Genomic DNA, 14,967 nt, shown 5'->3' with positions numbered 1-14,967 from the left:
CGATGTGGGGCTCAATCCCAAGATTCCAGAATCATGACTTGAGCCGAAGGCAGACGCTTAACCAAGTGAGCCACCCAGGCGCCTGTCAAGGAACATTTTTTTTTTTTTTAAATAATGTTCTGTGGGTCTTCTTATTTATGTTGTTAATTCAAATTTTGATTCATAGCAGCTAAACTAATAGAGATCTATCATGCAGGCACAATGGAATCTCTTTATTATTTTCATATGTAATTATAGAAAACATGAACATTGATGATTTTTTGTTGCATTTTGTTTCTTTAATAGCAGTATTTTAACTTTGTTTTATTTTTGTTCAGGTGAAAATGTGAAACCAGATGAATTTATGAATTTGAAAAAATCTCATGAAGTTCAGGCTATGTCAGAGCTGATCAGCAGTATTGCTGATTACTATGGAATAAAGCAGGTAAGAGAATTTCCTTGTATTTTCAAGTGTTAAAATTAGTGCCTTTTTTTTTTTGTTATACATTTACATTCTTATCTATGATCACTGTCTAGCCTTTGAATGTCATTAAATAATAGCTGATGTTAGTTTTGCCAGACACTTTAAATATGTCCTCTCATTTCCCAATACACTATGATTATAACAAATTTATACTAAAAATAAGATATGACTATTCATGTTTTGCCACAGATTTCACTCTTTTAAATTATCTTTGATAAATTTCCAACTTGAGGCAGCATTATGATAATGACATTCTGCATAATTGTTTGCCACTGGGTGTTCTCAGAACCTGGGTTACCAAGCTATGGTCTGGGGTACCTGCCTCATTATAGTAACACAAAGGAACTATGTTTTGTTTTGTTTTTTTTTAATTTTTTTTATAGGAACTATGTTTTAGGACTTGGATTCTTTCACAGTGTCAGAATCACAGTGCATTCCTGTTGTGAAAAGTAGCTTTTGTGAAGCAGTATTGTCTGAAAACAGATGTTAAAATAAAATCAGAGATTGCCTGTATTGACCTATAAAAATAGTGAGTTATTTTTCTTATCCCTGGCTTGTAAAAATAGTAAATTATATTTCTTATCTCTACAAGAACATCTATGGGGCTAGTGGAGGATCTTCCCTCCTTCAGTTTCTATTAGGCATTAGAATCTTTCTCATGGACTCTTCCAGACTTGTGGAGAGTTTGAGGATGATTAGAAAACTGTCACAGCTTGGACTAGGCATGCAGAGCCACTTATGGCAGCGTAGATCTCTAGGTTAGGGGCTAGAGGGAAGAGCTAAGGCAGCAATTTTCAACCTTTTATTTAACGTATCATACCTAGTGGTACCTACATGGATCAGTAACAGGCTTACCATGGCAGTGATACTCAGCTGGAGTAAAAGGGGCAATTACACAGTAATAAACTACTGCCATACATATTACATGGATGGATATTAGAAACATAAAATTGAGTGGAAAATTAAAGTGTACAGTAGACTACATATTTTATGGTACCATTTTTTTAAAGCTTTTAAGCAAAATAATGGTATATTCTTAATGCAAAAAATGCATGCAAAACAGCTATTAAAGAAGCAAGGGAATCATAATTTGAGAATAGTTGTTACTTCTGGCCTAGGAAGCAGTGAGATGAGATATGGAAGGAAAACATAGTTAAGTGCAGTGGAAATACATTTTCATTCATAGGATGGCTGGTAGGTTCACTGTTATAGCAGATACTATTGGATGCCTAACCCAAATATTCTTGGACATTTCATGGTGTGCCAGCCTGCCTTCTACCTGGCAATATCTGCATTTTCCCCTGTGGGTTTTCTCTGGCTGCCAAAGTAAAGTACTACTTGTATATAGGTTCTGGAAATTAATTCTTCCCTTTGAACAGCCTTGAATTAATGATTGATGAAAGTTGATGTAGCCATTTCAGGTAGGATGATTCTGAGGTATGTGTTGTACACTAGCTCCCAAGTGGTATCTTTCTTAATAGCACAGATTTTATTGGGCTGCCTTCCTTTCTCCTTTTCAGTTTTCTACTTCCCTCCCAAATAATTTGCTTATACTTAAGTCTTTGCTGTAGAATGTGCTCTGTGATAACCCAAACTAAGATAAGTGCTATTTATTATTGTGCTTCATAACTTTACATTTAGACTACATTTATTCTTTATTTATATGAAACATTAAGTAATAAATAACTTTAAATTCACACAGCAGATTATTTTATTTCTAAAGTCAGAAATTTTGAAATACTTTAGTGTATCATGTTAGACCTGCTTTCGGGGGACTTGATTATAGCACTGAGGCTTGTTCTTAGGGAATGAAATAACCTAAATTAAAGACTTAAAGTCATTCTCTTGAAATCACTTTATAGCAGTATTTGAATCTCACAATAGTAAAGTTTAAGGTCTATTATATGTGTACAACTTTTACTTTTAAAATGCAGATTTAGTAAGCACAGATTTCATGGGGATAGATGGAAACCCAGATTCTGAAATACCTAACTTTACTAGTGACCATAGACACCAGAGAAGAAAACAAAACAGAATTCATTTTTGCCCCAGCTACATTGCTCCCTACATGCCAAAAACCTTTGCCTCTCTCACGCACATTACCAAGGCTTCTTAATTTTTATTTCCAAAATATGTTCATTCATTCATACCTGCATGCATGCATCCATTTAACAGATACTTCATTAGCTCCTACCATGTGTCACACACTATTACAGATACTGAGGATGCAGTAATGAACAAAACTAATGATATCTTTGCCCCATGGCATTTATATTCTAATGGGGAAAGATAGATCATAAAGTGATTATACGTATATTTTTTGGTGTGTGTTGGTATACTTTAAAGAGAAAAAATAAAAAGCAAAGGAAGTAGCTAATTCAGAGATGGGAGATTAAAGCTGTTGCTAAGAAAGGGAGGAACAAGTAAGAACTCGTTTTAAACTCATTTGAAGTAAGGCCTCCTTCAGGAGGTAATAGAGTTACCCATTAGAATATCTGGACAAAAAACTTACCAGGTAGAACGGATAACATGCTCAGTGGACCTAGAATAGGAGTATGTCTGGTGTGTTCTTGAAACAGCCTGAAAGCCGGATCAGCTCCATTGGAGAGAGCAAGGGCAAAGCAGTAGGAGCTGCGGTTGGAGTGGTAGAAGGCAGGTCATAAAGTTGTAGAGTGTTAGAGGTCATTGTGATATTTTGGGCTTTTATCCTGAAAGAGATGAGAAACCGTTGGACACACTGCATCACTCTGGTTGCTGTGTTGAGAACTGTTACAAAGCAGATATTTTCACTGTCTTTGCCTTTTTTAACCATAGTCTTTGTAGACATTCAAGCTGGTTCTTTTCAGAAATTGGCTCCTACCTGAGCATGTGAAGAGTTTTCAGAGTTACGGCATAAATCCCAATAACAAAAGAGGTTAGTAAGGAAGAGATAAGATTAAAGAGTTGAAGAGAGATTTTGCTAAGAGGAGTGGTATGATCAGACTTTGTTTTGTTCTCTTGAGTATAGACTTGAGGGAAAGGAGCAGAGAGACTATTGAGGAGGTTGTTGCAGTAAGGCAGGCTTAGGGTGCAGTTGCTAAGATTATGGATTTGCTCACATTTCACACATAGGGTATGAGAGAAAGAAAGGAGTCGTAATTTCCACCTAGAGATAAGTATGGAGATACCATTAACTATGATGGAGAATATTATGGGAAAGGCAGGTTTTACAGAGAATATCAAGAACTTAGTTTTGAACACATTAAATTTGAGATTCTTATTAGATACTGAAGTAGAAATGTTTAGTAGACTGTTGGTTATATGAGTATGAAGTTCATGGGAGAATTTCATACTAGAATTACAAATTTAAAAGTCATTACCCTAGAATGGTAATTAGATCTCTAGGTCAGATAACAGAATATAACTCTTCTAGATGCTGAACTCAAGGAAACAAACTGAGGGTTGCTGGAGGCAGGGGGAGGGATAATTGGGAGATGGGCAGTAAGGAGGGCACTTAATGTCATGAGCACTGGGTGTTATATGCAACTGATGAATCACTAAATTCTATCTCTGCAACTAATAAAAAAAGATACTATGAACCTCCTTATTTAAAAACAAAACAAAACAAAAAAGATGTAACTGTGTGAAGGGATGGCTATGTTAATTAGCTTGCCTGTAGTAGTCATTTCACTGTGTATATCAAAACATCATGTTGTATACCTTAAATACAATTTTTATTAAAAACGGCAGACTCAAAAAAATATGTAACTCTTTTTTTTTTTTTTAAAGATTTTATTTATTTATCTAATAGAGCGTGAGGGGGAACACAAGTAGAGGGAGTGGGAGAGGGAGAAGCAGGCTTCCGGCTGAGCAGGGAGCCTGATGCAGGGCTCGATCCCAGGACCCCAGGATCATGACCTGAGCCGAAGGCAGTCGTTTAACCAACTGAGCCACCCAGGCGCCCCAATATGTAACTCTTCTATATGAAGTGTATTACTGTACTAATAGTGTTAAGAAATGTCCCCACTATGTGTAACAATGTTTCTGTGGGAAAGTCTCCTAAACAGAATTAGGAGACTAGGAAGATACCTCCCACCTGGCATTGGACTGGAAAATCCTTTATTCTCAAACCCATAAAATGATCAGGAAGGAAAAGACTGCTGTGAGTAAAGGATAATAGGAGATCAGGATGGTGGAGATTTTGCTCTTCAGATCAGATAGTTTGAAGGCAAAATGTTGTATGGCTTATGTTACTTAATTGCATAGAAGTTTTCATTGTGTTGCTGATACTACATATGCTACTAAATTAGACAAATCTGGAGGGGGGATAAAAGTCAACTTGGATCAATAAAATAGGAGTGTAAGTCAACTGATAGATTTCCTAGGAGAATTCGCCCATTACTGAAAAGGTTTTAGATATAATACTGTGAAGACATGATTCTTAGAATTTCTACAGCCATCTTACAACCAGAGAAATTACAAATAAGATGCCCCCAAGGCTGTTTGTGGTTGAGCCTTTGAATGGTTCAGCCACTGTACTGCCAGATTTCTTAAGTGGGGTGGATTTTCTTCATTGTTCAAAACTTGATGTTCTGTTACTTGCAGCCAGGATATTCTTGACTCACAAGTGGAATTGCCATAAACAGATATAGGAACAAACTCAATTACCTCTTGGTAAGAAAACATTTACACTGATAGGAACAAATGTACTGATGCTTGTAAGCAACCCACTGGTTGCTAACTTTAAGGTTGTCATCAGCATCAGTAAGTGTGTTTCATAGAAGGAAAGGAATAGAGAGCTTTGCTTTCTCTGGAGTTTCAGATAGGAGAGAACTGACTAATAGTTTCTACTGTATAGCCCTTGTATTCATGAGTATAGGTATGGTATCTTCAGTTAGATTGTAATTCCTTAAAATCAAGATATATAATGCTTCTGTATTTCTCATAATACCTAGCCCAGAGATGAACATAAAAAAGGGCAGAGGGAGTTCTTTGGAAGCTTATTTATGGGAATTATTTATTGGAGTCTTACCTATGAACTGCCTGAATTGCAAGACCCTAAAATTTTTGAGGATTTAATTAATGGAATTATTTCAGATATAAGAATGTTTCCTGGAGTGGCTCATACTTATCAGTGTTTAACTGATTTTAGGATAGACATAAAATTAGATACTGATTTCTTATGATAGTATTCCTGTAATTATTTATTTCTTATGAAATGACATGGCAGTACAGTAACAATCTCGGTAATATTTAATTTTCTTATTTTTAGTTTTATTGAGGTATAATTTACATATTCACCAATTCTAGGTGTACATGTTGATGAACTTGGTGTGTACAGTTGTGTAACCACCACCATAATCAAAAATATTTGCCATCATAAAAAGTTTCCTCATGCCCTTCCACAAGATATTTCTTTCTCCACTCTCAGGTAACTACTGACCTGCTTGTAGTTGTTGTTTTGTTTTGAAGTAAACTCCTCCCCCAGCATGGGGCTCAAACTCATGACCCTGAGATCAAGAGGCATATGCTCTCCCAACTGAACTAGCTGGGCACCCCTGACCTACTTGTAGTTTTGAATTTTCTTTTTTTTTTTTTGCCCTTTATATATATATATATTTTTAATTAACATATAATGTATTATTTGTTTCGGGGTACAGGTCTGTGATTCATCAGTCTTACACAATACCCGTAGTTTTGAATTTTCTAGAACGTCATATAGGTGGAATCAAATAGGATGAGGACTTTTGTGTTTGAATTGTTTCCTTCAGCACATAACTTCTGAGAGTCATCAATGTTGTATTTACTCTTTGTTTCTCTTTAGGACATGGTATAGATATACTACAATTTGTTTTGCCACTTACAATTTGATGGACATTTGCGATGTTACCATTTTTTTTTTAGCTGCTATGAATATTCACATATAAGACTTTGTGTGAACATGTTTTCATTTATCTTTGGCAGAGAGCCTGAATTGGGATTTGTAGGTCATGTAATAGGTGTACGTTTTACCTTTAGGATAAGCTACCAGTGTTTTTCAAAGTGCCTGAACCACATTACATTTGTGTGTATCTCATTATGATTTTAATTTACATTTCCCTGATGACTAGTGATGTCGGGCATCTTTTCATATTGCCCATTTGTATATCTTCTTTTGTGAAGTGTGCGTTTAAATATTTTGCCAACTGTTAAGTTGTTTGCTTGTCTTATTTTTGAGTTGTAAGAGTTCTTTGTATATTCTGGATACAAACCATTGGTCAGATATATGTTTTGCAAATATTTCTTTTTTTAACTATGTACTTTTAATAGCAAAATTTTTAATTTTAATGAAGTCTGTTTTTTCAGTTAGTTCTTTTGTAAAAGTAAATACTTTTTATGTCCTGCATAAGGAATCTTTGCCCCCTCAGTGTCACAAAAATGGTTCTCATGCTTTCTTCCAGAATTTAATAGTTTTTACTATCACATTTAGATTTGTGATATACTTTTTTTTATAATTTTATTATGTTATGTTAGTCACCATACATTACATCATTAGTTTTTGATGTAGTGTTCCATGATTCATTGTTTGCGTATAACACCCAGTGCTCCATTCAATACGTGCCCTCCTTAATACCCATCACCGGGCTAACCCATCCCCCTTCCCCCCTTCCCTCTAAAACCCTCAGTTTGTTTGTCGGAGTCCATAGTCTCTCATGGTTCGTCTCCCAGTCTCTCATGGTTCATCTCCCCCTCCGATTTCCCCCCCTCCGTTTTTCCCTTCCTACTATCTTCTTCTTTTTTTTTCTTTTAAACATATAATGTATTATTTGTTTCAGAGGTACAGGTCTGTGATTCATCAGTCTTACACAATTCACAGCACTCACCATAGCACATACCCTCCCCGGTGTCCATACACTTTTAATTAAGTTTTGTGTTTGCTGTGTGATAGGTAAAGTTCACTTTTTTCCCCGGACAGACATCCATTATACTAGCACCATTTGTTGAAAAGATTATCTTCTCTATTGGATTACCTTAGCTATTTTGTCAAAAATCAGTTGATTATATAAGTTTGGGTCTATTTCTGTATGCTGTTCTTTTCTATTGATATATTTATCTGTTTTGATTAAAGCACTATGCTGTTTTTGATTACTGTAGTTTTATATTAATTCCTGAATCAGGATAAATGTTCAACGTTATTCTTTTTCAAAATTGTTTTGGTTATTCTAGGTACTCTGCCTTTTCACATAAACTATAATATCTAGTTGTCAATTTTTTAAGAAACCCTGCTGGGGTTTTGATTAGGATTGTGTTGAATCTGCAAGTCATTTTGGGGGATTGACATCTTCATTTTAAGTCTGTGCCATTTCGTGAATGTGGTGTATCTTTATTTAGATCTTTTAAATTTTTTCTCTGCTTAAAGTTTTCAGTGAATAGGCCTTGGCAGAACCTTCACTAAATTTATTCCTAGATATTATATTTTTTTGCTATTTTAATTCAGTTGGTTTTAAATTTTATTTTCTAATTGTTCTTTGCTACTGTATTGTATATGTTCTGTTGGTTCATTATGAATTTCTAATGATCCCGTATCCTGAACATTGCTAAATTCACTTGCTAGTTGTTAGTTTTGTGTATTCCTTTAGATTTTCTACAGATGCAATCATGTCATCTATGAAGAAAGACAGTTTTATTTCCCATATTTATATCTTTTACGTGTATTCCTTGACTTATTACAGTGTCTAGAACCTCCTTTAAAATGTCAAATAAAAATGATGAAAATGGTTGGTTTTTAGTAGGAATCAAAAATTAAAAAACAAACATAACAGGTTGTATAAATTACACAACCATTTCTTTACTTGCTTTTTAAAAAGATATTGAGAATGCTTTCTGTTCTCATCTGACTAAAATCCTTTATTTCATTCTGTTTTTCTTACTTTAGGTAATTGACCTGGGTTCTGGAAAAGGCTACCTAAGCTCTTTTTTGTCCTTGAAGTATGGCTTAAAAGTTTATGGAATTGATTCATCAAATACCAATACTCATGGAGCTGAGGAGAGAAACAGGAAATTGAAGAAACATTGGAAAGTCTACCATACTCGGTCAAAATTAGATGTCAATGAACTGGCATTAAAAATGGCAAAAGAAAGGAAAGTGCAGAATGAAATTAAGTATAAAGTAGATATTGAGGGAATATGTAACAACAGTCCTGCAAATCAAGAAAAGATGTCTGCCTCAGGTTTTTTGCCAGATTTTTCGGATTCTCTAATTTCTAACATTAGAACACAAATGGAAAACCTACATGTGTATTCACATCGAGAAGAAAACTTGTGTTTTGAAAATGCCTTTGCTCTTATAGACCTTTTGCCTATTAATGCCATAGAACCTGCTTCATTCCAAACACCTAAGAGAAAAATGTCTGAAGCAAATAAAGAGAGAAGAAAACTGACATCAAAGTCAAATGAATCAAATATATATTCACCTTTAACATCTTTTATCACTGCTGATTCAGAACTACATGATATTATTAAAGATCTGGAGGTGATTTCACTTTTGAATTCCTTAATTTAATTTATAAAAATGCTCTAAGACATGGAATTAAATATTAATAGTAGCTTACTTAACTTTATCTTTTTGATTACATTAATCTAAAGGGCCAAGAAATATGATCAGAGGCTATATACAAACTATTATAAGAATCTAATATAAGATTAGCTAGAAGAATGTTTCTTGAGTTCTGTAGTGAATTAGCAGTTTAATAACCCAAATTAACCAATACCTTTCCTCCCCTCCCCATAACATACATATACAATATTTAAATATTTTACTATTAGGATAAAATAGTGATTGCATATTTTTGTCTGACACCTGATAATGTTATTAACTAATAGTATATGATGAATATAGTAAAGAATGAGATTAAATTTTCTTGTAATATCTTTAGGGAGAGCTAAGCTAAGTTTAAAGAGAGAGATTTATGCCTCTGTTGTTCTACCTCTAATTAGTAATAGACCCTCCCTCTCTAAATTCCTTTCTACTTACAATGTTGTGACATCTAAATAAAACCTACCCAAACTGTCTAGTCATTGAGAAAACAAAATAGTTGCACAACCCTCCAAAAACTTTGAAGACAGTGGCGGTTGAAGCAACTGAATGTTCTATCAGGTCAAAGCTACTTACAGGTACATTTTTTTTGTTTAGAAAGTTTAGACTTAAGCTTTGCTTAAGGTCTAGAATACATGGCGTAAAAAAACGTTTTTAGTAGAATAACTTAAATAAAATAATTGCATTTGTTCTGAAGATAGTTATAAAAATATACTTTACTCACAACTTAACATGTCTATTATTTTGAATTTATAATAACATGATGATGATAATAAGAATAGAAAACATGTACTGAATTTTATTGTGTGCCAGAGGTTGTACTAAGTCATTTACCAGTATTAGCTTACTTAAATTTTACAACAGCCCATTGAGATAGGTACTATTATCCTCATTTTACAGATGAGGAAGTTAAGACACTGAAGAGTTAAAACAAACTTGGTATATTGATTAAGATCTGTGAATGTATGTGTGTGCCCATTCTGTATGTGTGTCCATTAAAAAAATTTTTTTATTGAATTTAATATTGCTATATTTGATGTAATGAATAAACTATACTTTTTTGGTGTTGGAGTAGAAATGCCAACTTAGCACCACTTATTCTGTACGGCAGTATTTTATAAGTTTCGGTAGGCAGCTTGTGAAGAGGTAAATAAAAATATTGACTGGAAGCTGTAAATGTATCTCAGATCACAAGTTTGTTCTAGTAATATGTGCTTCATTTAACTATCCAGTCTTTAATTTGGCTAGTTATTAAGCAAATATTAGTTGTAAAAGAGGTCAGAGAAAATTCAAATGGATAAGAAACCAAAAACATTAGAAAATCAATTCAAAAGTATGTTAGTTGTGATAAAAGATCACAGTCATTTTGCCTATAAAGGAAATTTAAAATAAAAAACATATACTACTTTCTAGGTAGAATTTGATCATTTTTAAAAGCTCTGTATATTCCAATGAACATTTAATATCTTCACCTGAAATTTTTTTTAGGCTTCCTCCTGGATTGCCAAAATTTATTTTTTCTTCTCATTTTCAAAGGATTGTTTGATGGTAGGTCTACATACTTGCGGTGATCTTGCTCCAAATACTCTGCGAATATTTACTTCCAAGTCTGAAATCAAGGGAGTTTGCAGTGTGGGTTGTTGCTACCACCTCTTATCTGAAGAGTTTGAAAAACCACATAAAGGTACAAAGTTTCCCATATCTCTTAATTATATTTATTTGAGCATAACGACTGTTTTCTGTCTCTCCTTTTTTCTTATTGTTGACAATAACATTTTGAATTAACATTTGAGAGAATACCTGATCTAAATATTCTTGTAATTTTAATGTTACATCAAATGCAAGTTGATGTGCTATCACCTTATGTATTTTATTATAGTTTCTTTGTTCATAAAATGGTCTTAATGAATGCTAAAAACTGCAAATACTTAAAAATTTTATGTGGCACATTTTAGAGAACTTCTGTTTAAAAATACTTATATGATATATATTTGCTTAAATAGTAAAGCTAAATTATTTTGAGATGAATATATAGTTGTAAAGTTTGCTTTCATTTCTAAAGCCTCTGTTTTGTAAGCTATATTACTATTTCTCAAAAAAAACCCCACCAAACTTCCTTACTGTATTTTGAAGAGTCAACATACTCTGATTTTAAAAATCTGCATAACTGTGCAGTTGCATCAAAATAGTATTCAAACTACTCCCTGGACTGAGAAGGTACCTGAGGAACAAAATACAGAGTACTCTGGTAGGACTTGAAGCATCTCATAGCCCTTCATCCAGAGTGGCTCCTGAAACTCCTCTGTCTGATCCATTTTATATGTTCTATCTCTCCATGAGATATGCTTTCAAAACCACTGGTTCAGATTAGATGGCTATTTAGTCTATTAACATTAGCAGTTCTCTTTTCTATTGGTATAAGGAAGTCTTTATCAACATCAACCATCCCTTGCTAAGAATTTTTACATCAGGAAGATGTGTGCATGTGGATGGTATTGTATGCTCTTCTCAGTTTTAAAACCCAGGTGAATATGAAATTTTAATTATTTTTCATTTAGCCACATTCAAGAAGTAAAAATTATGATTGTATAATTCTACTGAAATTTGACTGGATGAGACAGGTCATCCTTAAAACCGACAAAGATTTTTGTGAGATAAAAGTTCATTGAATTTGAATTCTTTATGTGTCTTAAAAAGTAATTTTTAGGACAAGGTGCACAAAAGTAAAGTTGGGAATATATGGAGATACACGAGTGAGAGAAAGCAAATTGGCAAAAAGTTAACAGTTTGATTTACATGGAGAATATATATATTTGTTATGCCATTACTTCCAACTTTGAGTACAGAAATTTTCAATGTAAAAATTTGGGGAAGAAAGTGAACCTAAAATAGAAAAAAAGTATTTTTACCAAAGTATATACACAAATATTTACATTATTTTACAGTCTTATTGTACATCTTTCCTAAAAGAAATGAAGAATGACCTTCAATACAATCACAGTTGTATAGCTTTTAAAATATTAAATGAGTAGTGTTTTCCTGCATCAGCAATAAGGTAAGATTTTATGTAGGGGAGGTGTGGTTCTTAGTTCAACAGCCTCCTTGTTCTATAGGTACAGTTAAATGGGTTTTTGTTTTGTTTTAATAATTGGCTCATTTGGGGTAGGTATAGATGCCTAGTGTTTTCTTCAATCCAGAAGTATTGTCCTACAGTATAAGATCTTTAATGTCAGGCGCCCCTCATATGCTATTTTTTATTTATTCAATCCTAAATAGTTATATTTTCTGAAAACAATGGTACTTTTCTTTCAGTAAATCAGAATTTAGTGAACAGATGGTCATTTCACTGTAGAGTTTAGAGAACACAAAATATGGAAAGAGTGTTTCCCTCTATTTCCTAATCCTCCAACATTAGTTCAAAAGAGTGTAGTAAGTGCTGTAAGACAGAATATTATACTTGTGTTATAGCAGAATAACATGTAGCTTAGTCTGTGATGGGGGGGTGGGAGTTGAGGTTATGTTCCCAGTGTGGCAAACCCACTGTGACTTAAAAGATCAGTAGGAGTTAATCAGACGAAGAAGTGGGAAGGGTATCGCAGACAGTAAACAAAGGCTTGGGGTGATAAGTGTTCAAAATCACATTTGCTTCTCTTTGCTTTCCATAGTTACTGTTTCTCTTTGTCTTTTTTCCCATCTTATTTTTCCTTATGTCTTTCTCAGCAGTGATAATGATAATCCTAATGGTCATTTCAGTGGGTAGAAAGGGGCAGCTTTTAGAGTGAATGACTCCTCCATTTTCTGATTTCAGTTTACCCATAAGTCATTTCCTCAGAATCTCTCTTTGGTTCTCTTAGTTTATTTACTTAGTATCTAGTTATTCATAGAATAATCTTTGGGTCTTCTGGGAAAATTAGTTAAACCAAATAACTACAGATTTTCATACTTCGGAAATGGAAGTCTCTCAGTTAACAGATCTCAAGCTTTGGTCTTGGATCCTTTCCTTCTCTAGAGTGGAAGTTGCCATTGTTCACTAAGTGGATAGGACATTTTTAGTCAGAGGATTTAGATAAGAAAAAGTGTTGGGAAGGTTTGTAACAACAGTGACTGGCAGCTACAGACTCATTTTCCCTCCTTACAGACAGAATTAATTCAGGGAAAGGTTTTCTTATCAAAAATCTTAACTGAGAATCACTGAGATTATCAGGTAAACTGATAATACTAGGCTTAACTGACAAAAGCAAGTATTAGTATCTTAGTGCTGCTTGTTTTCCTTATGCATACCTGAAACAAACAGAAGGTTGGGAGTTTTGCTTGTCAGGAAAGCAAAGAATAAGCAGAAAGCAACAGAACTGAGTATTATGAAGTAGGTGGAGATACATACAACACGAGTACCTTCAAATACTTTGGAGGTCAAGAAAAGAGGTGGAAAGCCAAAAGATAGAAGAAAAATAAGTGATAGGAGTAACAAAAGCAACCTTTATTTGTGTTGCAGTTTTGCCTAGCTTTGGACTGCCACATTTTCTCATCTCAAAAGCCAGATGGCAAAGGTAACTTATTCCCTTTTCTCTTTCCCACGCCTTTATCTCCATTTTCTTGCCTTATCTTGGCTATAGGAAAAGGAAGAAGATATGAACCATCTCCTGCAATTTTTATAACAGTGTTTCTCAATTCTGGCTGCCCAGCTGGATCAAATATGACACTTTCAGTATATAGATGCCAGAGACCTGCTTCTGACCTTCTGAATTATAATCTCCAGGAATAGCACTTGAATATAAATATTTTTAAAAAGCTCTGTAGGTAATTCTGATGAACAGCATGTTTGAAAACAAGCTATTTATTATGGTTCCATAAGAAGACATACAGAATTTGAAAAGATGATTTGTAGCAATATATTCAATATTATTTATAGTCATTTCAACCTCTCCCGTGCACAGACTTAGAGACTCTATTCACATGCCAGCTTGCGGATCCAAACCAAAGGCTGAACCCAAAAGAGGCCCAGGAGGGTGTATCAAAGTCCAGGGTGCAGAGTGCTAGAGTAATTAGCCCAAAAAAAGTCCTTAAAATATGGAGCTCAGAATAAAACCTGGGGAAACCAAACATAGAGGGCAGGATACCATGTAATAAATGCATAATAAACTTAAGGGCTAGAAACTAGACAAAATCAAGGGGAAAAAGCTAGGACAAGCAAAAGAATATCCAAGATAATTATGAATACTACTAGAATTTTGATAGCTTCTTTGTTGAAGAGAAGGGGTGTGTGTGTTTGGGGGGTGTGTGTGTATGTTAAGGCAGACAATAGCAGTTTGTTATGGACTATATTGCAGTAACTATTTGGATAGATAGAATATGGATATAGTCTCGTTTTGTATATACAGTGTATACTGTGTAGTTCTATTCCTTACTAAAATAGAAATCCATCACTATACAGTTTGATCATTATATTAAACTAACTTACAGGGCAAGGGGTTTGCATGCACAAAGTTAGCATATTTCCTGTCATATATCTAGCACTTGGGTTCCGTGGAATTATATCTCTGAAGGTCAAGTGTGTCATGTGTCTCTCCCTTCATATCTTATACACCTGCCCCTCACCCTTGCTTTGTTTGCACAGCTGTTTTTAAGTTTGAATTGGGGCATGGTAGCCCCTTGGGATGTAAATTTGAGTTATTAATAGTCCAACAAAGTATAGTAGAAAAGTCTGGTATGTACACTGCAACTTTTTATGATGATATGTATTATGTAAACAATATGTGTTTTACATGATATGTTTACCCAGTATGCTGTGGTAGACCGTAGAGGTGGTCTGCCATGAATGTCAATTTTCAAAAATACCTCAAAGCTCTCTGAGTCATTATGAATACTGAAGTTATACCATATGTTTTAAAAACTGCTTTTAAATATTTATATATTATGAGCCAATAGTTCCTAGGAGAACAAGAAATACCAG

At 34.1% G+C, this 14,967-nt stretch overlaps 1 protein-coding gene across 1 annotated transcript in view; it reads left to right on the top strand.

The window, feature by feature from the left end:
* METTL25 (methyltransferase like 25) overlaps positions 1 to 14,967 on the top strand; it is a 103,656-nt gene that overhangs the window by 20,194 nt on the left and 68,495 nt on the right. The window contains exons 3-5 of the mRNA XM_021689852.2: positions 318 to 424; positions 8,358 to 8,954; positions 10,554 to 10,701. Coding sequence (XP_021545527.1) covers positions 318 to 424; positions 8,358 to 8,954; positions 10,554 to 10,701 — 852 coding nt within the window. The remainder of the gene's footprint in view (positions 1 to 317; positions 425 to 8,357; positions 8,955 to 10,553; positions 10,702 to 14,967) is intronic.

The sequence above is a fragment of the Neomonachus schauinslandi genome, chromosome 5 (genome assembly GCF_002201575.2).
Source record: "Neomonachus schauinslandi chromosome 5, ASM220157v2, whole genome shotgun sequence".
NCBI classification, from domain to species: Eukaryota; Metazoa; Chordata; class Mammalia; order Carnivora; family Phocidae; genus Neomonachus; species Neomonachus schauinslandi.
This window is presented reverse-complemented; position numbering and strand designations above follow the sequence as displayed.